Raw genomic sequence first — 15180 nt, 5'->3', positions numbered from 1 at the left:
AGCGTCAATTTTTTTCCCCAAACTCCCCCTAGTGTCATGAAAACTCTGATTTATCGCACCGCGCCTAGCTCACGAGGGGCAACCGGGCAGATGGAGAGCACGCCTACCTCATGAGGGGCAGATGGAGAGGGCAACAGGAGAGATCCAACGATTGGGACAGAAGAGAACCAGGTGGTAGGAATTCAGGAAAAGTCACATATAGACGGACCCCCCCCCCCCCCCCCCCCCACACACACACAGACTGGACAGCTTCTTTTGCGGCAACTCACCCTGCAAATGGTGTGGGTTTAAATGAGTTTAATGGGTTGGGTTTTAATGTGGAGTGTATCTGAGAACTTTATGCATCATCTGGCTTTGCTACAAAAACTAAACTGTGTCCGTGTCCACTACGGACTGATTTCCTCACCTTTAAACTTCTTTTCCATATTTTCTTAAAATGCTTGGCATCTCACCGCCCCCCCCCCCCCCCCCCCCCACCCAACACACACACACACTGAGTCTGATGCGAATAAGTGTCAGCTTATAAAAGGCAGGGGTACGAACTGATACTCTAGTCCCGAACATGTCAATTCCTTCTTTTATCAGCAGATATATCATGCACTGCATTGCAAAACATTTGCAGAATCCAAGACAGAAGAAACGAGATTGGCATGTTTCAGGATGTTGAACACTATTTCCCGCATGAAATATATGGTAATGAAATCTGTTTCAGATAGACGAAACATATTGTAATAGCCAGCTGACTAAAGGACAAGGGGGCTCAAGCGCTCTCAGCCATGGGGTAGTCAAACACAACCTCCTTCCCACAAAGCCTCTGGTAGACTGAGCTGAAAGTGTCAAGCTTATACTCAGTGTTGGTACGCTCCTTTGGATCAAGGAAGACCTGTCACACCACAATGTGTGTCATTAGTGTTGTTGAATTCCGAAAGAAAGCATACGAGCAAACACTATGAAGGGTTCTTTACAATATTCAAAAGTATCACATGAAACAAAGGACAAATTATTTTATGATAGGCAAACAACTGAAGTGAAGTACTACTTTTCAAAGAATCAAAGGGGAGAAAAAAGACACAAATCCACCCTGGGGATTGTAAAGGGGATAGATGCTTAAGACACATGTCATTTGTCTTGAGGCTAATGCTTTTGTTTTTCTATCTCTTCATTTACAAGGAAGGAACAAGTGTTATAAATTGCACCACCAACTAGATAACAGAGATACAAGAGTGCCAACTTAAGACAAACATCCAGCTAGAAAACAGAAAGACAGCAAGAAGATGTCATATTTACAACTACAGATACACTGAATGAACAGCTGTGTTTCTATGATTCTAGTCATTAGTCAAGATGAGTAAGGATGTCAATGTCAACAACATACCTTCAAGACTTTTGCACCGTCCAAGTGGAACCTAATACGCTTCCCAACAATCTCAGCTGGATACACAACGTCTTCCAAAATGCCATCATGAACAGCAGTAAGAGTGCGGCTACGGGGACGGACAACAGCTGAACCCTTCTTTGGGGGCCGCACAATTCTTCTAGTCGCAACCAGAACAACATCCTATATTTAGATTACCACAAAGAGGACAGATGAAGTCATGACAGCTAATCAAGCATTAATAGGAAATATAACAATTACAATGCAACTATAAAAGGAACTATTCTAAATCATTTTTAATGCCACATAACCACTCTCAAGTCTAAGTTGCCCTGCTAGTGGGCTGGGCTGTTTTGGTTTTATTGGATTGGATATTGAGGTGGGCCTTACTGGTTTGGGTGGGAATGGGCTATAGGAGCTATTGGGCTGGATTGGGTTTTTACCAAATCCGGATTGGGTGCGGGTTCTAAGTCTATCGCAGTCGCACAGCTGCAGGGAGCCGCCGCCAGGGCGCCCTCCTCACCGGCCGTCCTCGCCGGCCGCGTATTACTTTGAGCTTGTTGGGAATTAACTTCTGATGCTCGGTTTCCTTGTTGGGAATTAACTTTGAGTTCTTTGTAACTGCAGTTGTAGTAACTTCGAGTATTACTTTGAGCTTCAGTTTGCTGATTCAACTTTTAAATTCAGGGTTCATACTCTAATCTGAGCTTGTGTTATTGTCTGCTTTATTTGCACTCAACTCAACATGGTACTAGTACCAGCAGAAAAACAAGCTAGACATTTGGTTAGTTCAAGCAGCTGGAAAATGGCAATGAGGAATTTGTGCAGACGAGATTGCTCCATGCATGGTCCCACGTCGGTGACAAGGAGGCCAAATGCTGCAGGTCTTTGCAGTCCCACGTCCGCCTCATCTCAGTTCAGTGGGTTTCAAATGGGTTGAAACCATAGTTGTGTGGAGGTGGAAGTGGGGTGGATCTATGTTTTTAAAGCGGTAAGGCGAGGCGAGGCGATCCACCACCGCCTTATCGCCTAGGCGACGCCTAGGCGGGCTAAGGCGAGACCTTAAGCAAGGCGAGCCGCCACCGCCTTGTCGCCTAGGCGACGCCTTGAAAACAGAGGGGTGGATTGGTTTTTGTAGTCAACGGATTGGTTTGGGGTGGGTTTATTTTTTTTACAACACTAGTATGGATTGGTGCGGGTACAAGTTGGGCTTCAGCCCACTAGCAGAGCGAAGTCTAAGGATGAGCAAAAAGTGGGAACTACATAAAAAACATCTCTTAAAAACTAGCAAGGTGCTAAAATAAAATAATATGCCTCCAGGTTCAGTTCTTGCAAATGCCCAGAATACAATTAACAAGGTTTCAAATAAATTTGCATGGCTAATCACTCACCAAAGGTCATGTTTTAGAACAAAAATACATGCCCGAGGTATTTTGATAAAATGCAATAATTTTACTCAACTCCCAGTATCTATTACCAGGGAAATCCTGTATCCATTGAGTGATACAGATACAAATTTGCTCACTGTGTACAAATATCAATTATTTTCCTAAGAGCTGCAGCAGTGTTTTAAAGGCGACCCAAGGTAAGTTGGGCATGCCTAGACGCCTAGGCGGCGCCAAGGCGACAACTGACAAGGCATGGCTGTTACCCAAGGCGAGTTGGGTCCGCCTGGACGCCTAGGTGACGCCTTTAAAACACTGAGCTGCAAATGATCTATCATATGTGGAAAAACCAGCAATCTACTCTAACCAATCATGAGTGTGCCAGACGCCGCACAGGTTTGAATAATTTTTCTTCATTTAGGTTTTCAGATAAATTGTCAGTTTTTTAGTCAATATATTCATTATCAGGATAATGTGAATCAACTACAGTTTTTTCCACAAGGAAGGTGTAGCCAATCAATTAAAAGTTACTATTCCCACCATTTGCCTTTACACATCATGGTAGACCTTCTCAAGTTTTCCCTCATAAAGCTTTTTTCGTTTTTAAAAGTTTTTAATTTCAGAAAAAGTCATAAAGCTTTTGAATTTTTTTTCCTCATTTTCTCACCTTATACTCTTGCTGAATGAATGCTATCCCTGTCATAAATATATAAAACATGTTTTCCTATGTGGTAATAATTGAAGGGAAGCAAATTCATTTTCATCTATGTCCTTAATTCATGTCTCCAAGTCTATAACTCGCAAGGTCAAATCTAGGAGTAATAGCTCTCTTTAGAGGAGCACTCATATATGTTAAGCAGTTTGTTGTTAAAGCTGCAACAACCAACACTCAGCACAAACAAGTAGCTTGTCACTTGCTAGATTTGTTTCAAATAGTTTTGAGCAATCCAATTCTCAGGATGAGAGGTTTATAAATATAGAAGCTATTGGGCATAGCACATATGATGTATGCTTTAAGAAGTATATTACGTAATTGCAAAAGTGTGGATTATTTTCTCACCTTCCCACTGAACTTCTTCTCAAGCTCCCGAATAAGCCTCACATGAATCTTCTTGTAAGACTTTTGTAGCCTGTATGGAACATGGATTATAACAGCCTTCCTGTTGCCAGGCACATCCATCTGCCTGCACAAAACAAGGAAAACATTTTTTTTTCAAATTAGATAACACCAAATGCACCCAAAGTTAAAAAAAAACAAGGCAGAAGATACACACACTGCTCCATTGATGTAAAGGTCCTTCAAGTCACTCTTAAGCTCCTGATTCCCATTCTCGAGGTCAAAGAATGCCTGCACCAAGTATAATTTAGATTCTAGAATGTCAACGACTAAAGAGACAACTGAACATTTGAAAGGGTCTAACCTGGGCAATTGTGTCCTCAAACTCAGTTGGCTCCACGCCCTTGTCCTTCTGGATCTTCCTCCTTGCAGTAAACATCTTCTCTAGCTTGAGCTGACATTCAAGTTCAACAAAAGTTAAGCTCTGAACCTAAAGAGCTTCAAATGCATTTGTCAACTATCAAATTGTCATCTTGTCAAAATATGCATCATGTTGTAACTGTTAAGAAAATGCTAGCCTGCATAAACCACCGATTGATGAATTAACATTCAAATAGCAGAGAACACTTGTTTTTGCAGCCTCTACCATGGACAGTCACAAATTATCCATAGGTAAGGAGAACAACTTTGAACTAGCATCCTAAAATTCTATATGTGATCAAATGAATTCCTAAAAGGAATATGAAACAGTAATACAACAAACAAATGTAGCATCCATAGCAACTTCCGAAATTGCAAATGATATGAAAGCAAGAAGATTGATTTTGAGCCACTGCCATCCTACAATGGAATCACCACACAGCAAGATCGGTTTCAAAGAATGGGCAGCCTATTTCACCAAAAGCTGCAGAATTATGTAATGTAGCACGCCAGCTAATTCCACACGCCAAACTGTTTTTCAGTTTCTCTCTTCGGCAAGCTACATGTATCTAGGGAGCAGTCAGTCATATTCAAGGAATATTTACGAATCTTTCACACGACTCAGCTAAAATCGAGTCCGGGGGCTGAAACAAATACGCACAGCAATCCATCTAGCACTACACCTGAGCCGACCGGATAACATATAGCTGTGCGCTACAAGGTACCAAAGAAATGGGGGGAAGTCGTTCTTGATGGCGACATTCCAATTCTCGATAGACGGGGAACCTCGGTCCTTACCTCAGCAGCTTCGCGCGAGACGGTGGTGAGAGCAGCGGGAGAGCGTGGAGGCACAGCGCAGAATGGCGGCGGTAAGGAGGAGATGAGAGGCAAGGGTAGGGTTTTCTGTCCCGGGGACTCGAGTTCGAGTCTCGACCAGGGTTCACGTATCCGACCGGTGACCGGTAACCGCCGGCCTCCGGTTCCGGTATACCGGTCCGGTTTGGCCGGTTACCGGTCGGAACCGGTGGAATTCAAATTTGAATTCAAACTTCCCCGTTCAACCGGTTCCGATCGGTATGCCGGTCGGTTTGGCCGGTATACCGGCCGGTTTGGATGGTAACCGGCCGGTTTGACTGGTACAGGTCAAATTCAAATTTTTTTCTTTTTTTGTTTAAATTCAAATGCCCACAAAGTATACTAAATAAATGTTTGTACAACATATTTTAGTCTAAATGAACCCTCCAACTCTTTTTTATACTACTTTTACATTGTATTTGTATACTTTCGTATGCACGTTTTTTTTATTTAACTTATAAATTCCGCAAACCATACTAAATGAACGAATTTTTGAGAAAATTTGACACCATTAGATTCATCACACCTTGAAATATTTTTAGGAATTTTTTGAGAATTTTTCATTTTTTTGAATTCAAATTCAAAATTTGAATTTGGACCGGTTGGGAACCGGTCGGAACCGGAACCGGTCCGGACCGGTTTGACCGGTTACCGGTCAAACCGGACCGGTTCCCACCGGTAAGGTTAACCATGGTCTCGACTCCTGTCGTGCCGGCCGCCGCTGGTGGTCATGGGCCTACTGTGAGAGGAAATTCTTAGGCTTTCCCAAAATCTGAGCCCAGCACATTCTGTGATGAAACCCTTGGGCTTTTTAAACTTTGAGCCCAGCCCAGTCCATGATGAAACTAATGGCTTGGCTTCTCTCGTACTGCCAAAAACCCGCAAGGAATAACTCCTATTTACCTCTCTGAATTATAGGTCTGTTGACACAGATTCGCGTCAAACACACTTGAACACTTGAACGCACTAGCACGCGCGAACGATCGTCAAAACGATCAATACCCGCGAAATGCCCGTCTGACCGGTGCCGCTAACCGGTCTGATCGGTGCAGGCAGGAGCTCGCTAGAAATCTAGAACAGCAAGCTCGGAAGGGACTCCGTCGAAGCTCGTGAACGTAGAGTTGTCCTGAGGTCGGCAGGCCACTCGGAACGTCTTCAAACACCGTAGAGACGAAGGAAGAAAGTAATCTAGAGTTGAAAAAGACTAGAGTTTGAGAGACAAAAGTAATGCGATATTTTGATTGATTCGATTGGGAATAACCTCAATCGGCCTTAGCCTTTATATTTATAGGCGGGGGAAGACGTACCCCTTCACGAGTAGGATTCAAAAGGACTCTTTACAAAAACCCTAATTCTATTCGGATTGTACAGACCAGACCGGTCGCCCACGGCAGGTGCCAATTTTGACTGTCAACATATGCCCCATACTTTTTATTGAATTTACAAGCTAAAAAGCAAACAATAGAAATATGCTATACAATACTAGGGCCTAAAAATATTGCTAAGAACGATTTTCATAAATCGGCCATCTTCTCTTCATGCATCTTGCCACACGCTGCGATAGTATTTCTTCAAGTATCTTCTATTGATAGCTCTAGGTAGACGATCATTTTGTAGCATCTCCATCCTATAAAAATTCTCGAAGATAACTTTAACAACTCTATATGGACCCTCCCAACTTGGCGATCACTTAACAAACATATTGCTTTTCATCCCAAGAGGTAATATTGTCTTCCAAACTAGATCTCCAACTTGAAAAAATTTACCTTTTACTTTCTTGTTGTAAGCTCTAGCAACCCGAAGCTTGTTTTTTTCAATCTCTTTTAAAGCCTTCGTCCGCTTGTCGGTCACCTTATCAATATTATCCATCATTGAATTATGATAATCAACGGCGGAAAGATTATTTTGCTTAGTCAATCTATAAGTGTCCAGATTTACCTCAACGGACAAAATGGCCTCTTGACCATACACAAACTCAAAAGGAGTAATCTTAGTAGCACCATGATGAGATATACGATGAGCCCACAATGTTTTGGATAACACTTCATGCCACCTCTTAGGATTTTCTTCTATTTTCTTCTTAATAAGTTTGATCAAAATCTCATTACTTGACTCGGCTTGTCCATTTGCCTGAGCATAATATGGAGATGAATTGAGCAACTTGATCTTGTAAGATTCGATAAATGCACGCACCTCCTTTAATATGAATGAAGAACCTTGATCCGTAGTCAAAGTTTGAGGAATACCGAATCTATGAATAATATACTCGATTATACACTCAATCACCTTTCTATGTGTCATATTCTTCAAAGCAACCGCTTCGGTCCACTTAGTGAAATAATCCGTAGCAACCAACACCAAGCGATGCCCCTTTGAAGATAGAGGATTAATTTGTCCAATAAAATCCAACCCCCAAACTCGGAATGACCATGGTTTAATAATAGAATGCATTAATGTAGCGGGTACCAATTGCAAATCTCCAAACCGTTGACATTCTTCACATCTTTTATAATATCTAAAGCAATCCGAAATCATTGAAGCCAATAGAAACCGGCTCTCCTAAGCAACCACTTCATTTTAGGAGCCGATTGATGAGTACCACAAATGTCTTCATGAACTTCACCCATAGCAATTTTGGCCTGATCCGAGTCCAAATATTTAAGAAGCAAATTTTCGGCAGTTCGACGATAAAGCTCATCATCAATCAAAATATATTTGAATGCTGCACGTCGAATATTTCTCTCTGGACCACGATCAGAATCTTTGAGATAAGAGATTATAGGGACTCTCCAATCCTATTCCTCGGTCTTATTTGCAATTGAATCGATGTTTTCTGTTGATTGGGTGGTCAGATCGGTCTCTGGACCGGTCAGACTGGTCTGGGCAGTCAGACCGGTCGTGTCAACCGGTCGGACCGGTTCGTCCAGAATCTGTAGCTCGACTTTGATCCGCATCGGTTTTCTAATGTTGAATTTTTCTTTTTCAATAATATAACCAGATGCTTGCTGAGCCAGAGCGTTAGCCTGTCCATTTTCTTCTCTTTGCAAATGTCTTATAACAAATTCATCAAAAGAAGAAATAATTTCGAGGCACTTATCAAGATATGCATTTAATGAACTATTATAATATTAGCATAAATTGGATACTTGCTGCACAACAAGAAGCGAATCACCAAGAGCCTCAACATGCTTCACGCCCATGGATTATAAAATTTCCAAGCCAAATAACAATGCTTCATACTCGACTTGGTTATTTGTACAATATTCTTCTAATCGATTTGAGAACTCAAAACAGCACCACTTGGAGATATAAGGACAGCACCAATTCCTCTCCCATCATCACAAACCGATACATCAAAGTAAAGCTTCCATGGTGTGCAAACAATATAGCCGACTTCTAAATCATGCTCATCATTTATTCGAAGCTCAACAATAAAATCTGCTACAATTTGGTCCTTCATAGATCTCAAAGGTTCACAAGTCAAAATCATATTCCACCAAAGCATATGCCCACTTGCCGATTCTATCACTCAAAATCGGCTTTTGTAACATATGTTTTTTCACATCAATTTAATATACCACTATGCAATTACTAGATAGTAGGTAGTGCCTCAGTTTAATGCAAGCATAATATAAAGACAAACATAACTTTTCAATAAAAGTATACCTAGTCTCCGCATCAATAAGTCGTCGGCCTATGTAAGTAACAATATACTCCTTACCTTCGGTTTCTTGAGTCAAAACAGCTCCAATAACTTTATCTTCGGCCGCTATATAAAGCTTAAAAGGAACACCTCTCATAGGTGCTCTGAGAACCAGCAGCGAAGACAAGTAATACTTAATTTTCTCAAACAGCTCTTGTTGTTTTGCCCCCAAGTAAATTCGGCTTTATTCTTTAACCGAAGAATAGGAGTAAAAGCATCAATCTTCCCGGACAAGTTAGAAATAAATCTCCTCAAGTAATTTACCTTGCATAGAAACTTTTACAAATCCTTCTTGCAAGTAATTTACCTTGCCTCAACTTTCTTTATGCCTTCAATTCTTTTAGGATCAATCTCTATGCCCTTCTCATGAATAATGAAACCAATAAACTTTCCAGCCGATACCTCCAAAAGCACATTTGAGTGGATTCATCTTCAAACCATACCGACGCATCCTTTCAGGAGCAAGTCTTAAATTGGCTAAATGATGATCCAAATCAGCCGATTTAATAACAATATCATCAATGTACACTTCCAAGATGACACCAAGAAAATCATGGAAGATTAAATTCATAGCTCTTTGGTAAGTTGCACCGGCATTTTTCAAACCAAAAGTCATAACCACCCACTCAAACAAACCAACAAATCCAGGACATACAAAAACCGTTTTAGACGTATCTTCCTCGGCCATAAATTTTTTATTGTAACCCACATTACCATCAAGAAAAATAATAACACGATGTCCCGAAGCTTCATTAATTAACATATCGGCTATAGGCATAGGATACTCATCTTTGTGAGTAGCTTTATTGAGATCTCTAAAATCAATGGAAACACGAATCTTGCCCGAATCTTTCTTTTTCAATGGGCACAATATTAGAGATCCAATCCGCATAACGACAAGACCGAATGAAACCAGCAACTAACAATCGATTAATATCTTCTTTAATTCGGTCATAAATACTAGGATTGAAACGCCAAGCCGATTGCTTATAAGGCTTAAAACCGGCTTTGATGGGTAAACGATGTTCAACAAGATCGCGACTTAAACCCGGCATTTCAGAATACTTCCAAGCAAAACAATCGATATATTCTTTCAATAACTTTATTAAATCGGATTTAAACTCAGCCGATAAATTTTTGTTTATAAAAGTCGGCCTAAAAATAGTTCCATCACCTAGATCTACCTTTTCTAAAGGATCAGCAGACGTAAAACCTTGGCCCAGCTTGTCCATGTCTTCTAACTCTTTAATAGTTTCGCACATATCGTTCGTACGCGCCCGATAGTGCTCAATACGCTGCTGGAGCCATTCTGCGTTGGACCGGTCTGACCAGTCTGACCCACCGGTCTGACCGGTCGGCTCTGGTAACTGATCCGACGAGGACCGGTCTGACCGATCGCGAGACCCGGTCTGACCGGTTGCACCTGAGTTGCCTGCTTGACTCATTCTGATCACATTAGATGATTTAGCCGATTCTCCATCGACTTTAGAGTAGTAGGGACGAAACCTTCTTTGGTGCAACTGATAAGCTCATAATCTGGCAGATCCAAGCCCGATATGCATTTGATGTTGTCATTGACACCAATGGAGTTGGAATCGGCGGTAGCAATGAAGGAAGAAATATCACCATGCACTAACTCAACCTCATCGCCGATCCACTGAATAAGAAATTGATTGGCATGAATCCAATCACGCCTAAGTGTTAAATTGAAGCTACCTTGCACCTCCGAGACGAAGAAGGTTGTGGCGAGTGTGACAGCCAAGATATTTAATTAGCTAATCCAGGGTTGTTAGCACCAAATCATACATCATTAACCAGTAAACTTTGAAACAAATGCCTGAATGTTTGTGTGTCTATGTGTATATGTGCATAGGTTGAAAACTTTAAATAACTTTTAAACTGATGTAAGTTTGCATATGAAATTGAATAGGCATCTCACTGACGTCATGACAAACCAAAGTCTAGTTTAAGTCAAAGGGAGAAAATGAAATTTTTGCACATGAAATGACGAGTCTTTCAAACCAAAGTTTTCAAACATTTAATTTATCTTTCAAATTTAAACAAATATGCTTTGAAAACAATTTCTAAAACATAGCTCAAATAAACTTTTTCCAAGAACTAAAGTTGTAGAGTTTTAAATATTGAACAACTTTGTGTTCAAGGAATTTCAAGTTGCTACACAGAAATTGAAGAAAAATTTGAATTTGAAGTTGAATAGGGCAATAATTCATATTCATCGAACATTCAAATTTAACTCTTCATATAAACTTCAAATGAGTTTTTGTGCCTAAAATGAAAGTTGTGAAGTTCGAAATTTTCTACAACTTTCGTGTTGAAAGTTTTTCACATTTCCATTAGAAATTTTGAGAAAAATTCAGTCAAACTCGTTGACTCTTTCTCCCTCTTCTCTCTGTTCCCTTCCCTGGTTCCTGAACACGCCTGCTCGCCGCTTGCCGCAGCTCGCTGCGCCATCGCTGCGGCCACTGCCTGGCCATGAGTACCCACCCACGCTGACTTTCCCTCCCGTCCCGTCGAGCCTGCCACGCTGCTGACCATCTGCTCCGTCGAGCACACCACCACACGACGAGCGCTCGGCGACAACGCCGTGGCGATGTCGCTGGGCATCAATGCTGATCCCAGCGCCGCGTCCTCTACTTCGCCTGGCCGCACTGCAGAGCTCTGCCCTCCCTCATTTGCATCGCGGACCAGTGCCTCGCCCCGTCCCCTCTCCACTCTCGCGCTCCCAGAACCGAGCCCCTGCTTCCCTGCGCACAGAATGCCGCCATCGCCCACCATTAGAGCCGGCGAGCGGAGCACGCCATGGCGCCGCCTCTCCACCATCCCTTTGCCCAAATCCGACCCCCTACTAGCTACGTATCATCCCAGTGGAGCTCCCAGGCCCGGCCGCCCCTCCACATCTTCGCCGACGAGCGGGCGCCGCAGACAGAGCCGATGCCGGCCGCCTCCTCCGGCCATCTCCTGTCAAGCCAAGACCACCCAGAGGTTCGCCTCGGCCCCCTCCTTCTTTTCCCCTGTGGGGCCCCCACCGCCGGCGAGCTCCCTCGCCGGGAAACGGACCGCAGCCGCCTCCTCTGTTCCTGGGCCGGCCAGGGGTCTCCCGTAAAAAGAAACAAAAGAGTCAAGGGTTAAAGTGCAAAATGTACATGAACTTTTGAAAAGAAATCAGTGAACTTAGAAAATGCATAGAAATTCATAGAAAAATTGGAAAAATGCAAACTCAACTTTTCTAGAATTATTGTGACTAGATCTACAACTTTTGTTACATGCACTTTTTCATTTGCTCACTAGTTTTTGCTTCATTTAAAATACAAAGAATAGGTAGCTTTTATTGTATTTCAAGTTATATGTATGTTCTGGTTCTGATTTTTGGACAGTATTGTATTACCAAATAGTATGGCTCTGTGTAAAAATTTCATGACCATAGGAGAAATCTAGCTATAGATTTTAATAGATCTTGATTTATGCCTAGGTTAAATAGTTTTATTTATCCAAGTTGTTCTGATATGATTCACGAGCTGAAACTTTTATAGTTGCTCTATTTAGATTCATGTATTCTTCAAAAAAATGTTTGGAAATTTTTAGTTAAGTAAAACTGGTCTAAATAATTTATGGTAGGAAGGAATGTACTAAATCATGAAAAATAGTTCATGTGGCTCGAAAAAACTAATATTTTTACTACAGTCCTTACTTATGTTGGGAACCATTCCTGTAAATTTTGAGGCTCAGAATCTTGGTATAACAGTCTGTGGAATTTAGTTTTGATCCATGTAGCTATATATTGTGCTATTTTTCATGCCTTGTGTAATGCTTAGTTAAATCTGAAATTTTTAAAGTAGCTTCATAATAGGATCATCAACACTCAGTTTAAGTTTCATTACCAGTACGTGCATGGTTTGACTTGTACAATTTATTTTTTTTCTAGTAGTAGCAGCTTACGCTAGTTTTGATAATTAATATACTTGATGAAAATGGCTGAAAATTTGACAGCAAGTTTGTACTCACGTAGTGTACTTTGCATAAAATTTTTACCTTCAGAATTTATCTATAGTAGCCGTTTTGTTTAATCCATGCTCACTTTTGAAAAATGGCAATTCTAAAATTACAACTCCCACTTGCTTAATGAGTTTAGTGAAATTTATTAACTACTCAATTAATGAATGCCCCTGTAATGATAGCAAGGTTATTCCATAGTTATAACTTGAGTGGTGTTGTAAATAGTTATATACCTTTTACCATCAAGATAGCTCATGCATGTGCATTTCATATAGATTCGACTACTCTCGCTGACGGTTCGTACGAGCTGGTGCCGGAGTCCGAGAGTGAGCAGCGTGAAGCTCAAGTGAATCTAACTGAAGCCACTGAAGACTCGAACCAAGTTTCGGAAGAGCCCAAGGCTAGCTACGCTCAGGAAGGCAAGCCCCGGAGCATGACCTATTACTTTCAACTTTATGCCACTTATTGTTTCTATATACTTGTGCATTTATGTTTATAAGGAATTGACTAAAACCTTAGTTGCATGATCCTAGATACCTATGTTTGAACACTAGTATGTGTAGGTCGCTAGATGGCTATGCTGATGGTTCGGTAGAAGTCGAGTGATTTCCTGTCACTCGCGAGTTTATAGGAGTTGAATGTTTAATTCATGCTGCAACTATAAGGTCCATGGGCGGGGCCATAGTATGATATAGATACCCCATCTGTTTAGTGAAAAATGCTAAGGCCGCAGTGTGTGGTAGTTGTGGTTAAGATTTGAACGTACTATCCACATGCCGAGAATATGGTAATCGGTAAGCTCAGTACCTGATTGGACCGGCAAGTGGACTCTCCCACCCTCTTGAATTCGTTCCCTGGCTAGTGCACGTGCCGCCACGACCCGACATTGCACCGTGGTCCGTGTACTCGAGGGGGGTGGCCCTGATCCACGACCTGGAAAGAAAGGGAAAAGGTTGCTTGGGGTGACCCATCGGTGCTCCGGGCGTGTGAGTTAGGTTTGCCTGGCCAGGTTAACAAATTCGATTCGAATCGTCCGTTTCTCGCAGTTATTGAGACTGCTTAACCCTTTTACCACATAGAGTAAGAAGTGGAACAATGATGATGAGGAATATGGTTGAATGATGAAAAATAATTATTTTCCAACATTTATGTTATTGGATAGATGCTCACTTAGAATGGTCAATTGAACTAGAATCTTGAAGCTAAAATTGGAAATTAAGGATTTACTCTTAGTTGCTTTTTGGCAAAACACACCCTTCCAGCCAAAAGTCTTGCATGTCTAGGTAGTGGGCTAAGTATACCCATAGTCGGGTAAGCCTTGCTGAGTATTAGTATACTCAGCCTTGCTTGTAGCTCAACTTTGTTTTCAGGTGATACGTTTGAAGATCAAATAGCTAGCTTGACTTGGCTGTGTACTTTACCTCCTGGTTGGTCAGTGGAGTGGGATCCGACTCCGGCCAACGATGACAATGCTGAGTGATGTCATGTACGGGCTTCATCATGACATCTTGTATCTTCGTTTAGAACTCGCTTCATTTCCGCTGCAGTTGAACTCTGAACTACTTTAAGTTTGACTTTCAAGTACCTTTCTAAGACTTCGAACTTGATTTGTAATATTTAAGTTAAGACTCTGTGATGTAAGAATTTGTGAAATGTTGTACTCTCTGGACTCACCTTCGTGTGAGTTGCATGTAAGCTTTGGGTTTCGAATACAGCTCAGGTGGTTTTATCGGGACTCTACCCGACTGGACTGTCAAATTACTCTGTTTGAAGTGCGTGTTAGCCGGGATTACCTTTATGGTTATGGTTAGTGCACTTGAGCCGGATTAATTCGGGCGGTTCTGCCACAGTGAGCGTCTTGCTTCCAACGGACAACTCTATGGATGCAACCCCCTTGGCACCAATGGGATCACCTCCACCCACGCCGCTAACCGTCATGTTGGTCTTGATCAACTCTTCATCTTTCCAGCCAAGCTTCTTGTACAATGAGTAGGGCATAAGATTTACAATGGCCCCCACCATCCACGAGCATACGAGAAATCGGTTTTCCATTAACATGCCCTCTCATGTAGAGAGCCTTCAAGTGGTTATCTGATTCTTTGGGCTTCTGAAACACGGCATCACGAGTCCCAAATTGAAGATGAGCCACCTCCTCTTCGAGAATTATGAGATAATCCAAAGACATATGCACGACATTAATCTCTAAACTATTGCTCTCCGGAGATGCCTCATAATCCACCAACTCTTCATCTTCCTTTGCTGAAGGGGCTAGTTCCACCTCATCGACACGAGAAGCCGAAATAGGCACCACTGATTCGGCTGTGCTTTCTATACTGGGCTCGACCGGTCTGATCGATTGCTTATAGTGGTA

General features: G+C 41.9%; 1 protein-coding gene across 1 annotated transcript; it reads right to left on the bottom strand.

Moving 5' to 3' along the window:
- Positions 1 to 551: 551 nt before the first annotated feature.
- LOC120699078 (40S ribosomal protein S7) lies at positions 552 to 5192 on the bottom strand. Its single transcript, XM_039982940.1, has 6 exons — positions 5036 to 5192; positions 4182 to 4271; positions 4035 to 4108; positions 3821 to 3944; positions 1376 to 1558; positions 552 to 883 (listed from the first exon to the last, which is right to left on the bottom strand). The coding sequence occupies exons 2-6, from the start codon at positions 4254 to 4256 to the stop codon at positions 761 to 763; spliced, it is 579 nt and encodes a 192-aa protein (XP_039838874.1). The 5' UTR covers positions 4257 to 4271; positions 5036 to 5192; the 3' UTR covers positions 552 to 760.
- Between the last annotated feature and the right edge of the window lie 9988 nt (positions 5193 to 15180).

This window comes from Panicum virgatum, chromosome 3K (genome assembly GCF_016808335.1).
Source record: "Panicum virgatum strain AP13 chromosome 3K, P.virgatum_v5, whole genome shotgun sequence".
Classification (NCBI taxonomy): domain Eukaryota; kingdom Viridiplantae; phylum Streptophyta; class Magnoliopsida; order Poales; family Poaceae; genus Panicum; species Panicum virgatum.
Note: the sequence above shows the minus strand (reverse complement) of the source record. Positions and strands in the feature narration are given on the sequence as shown.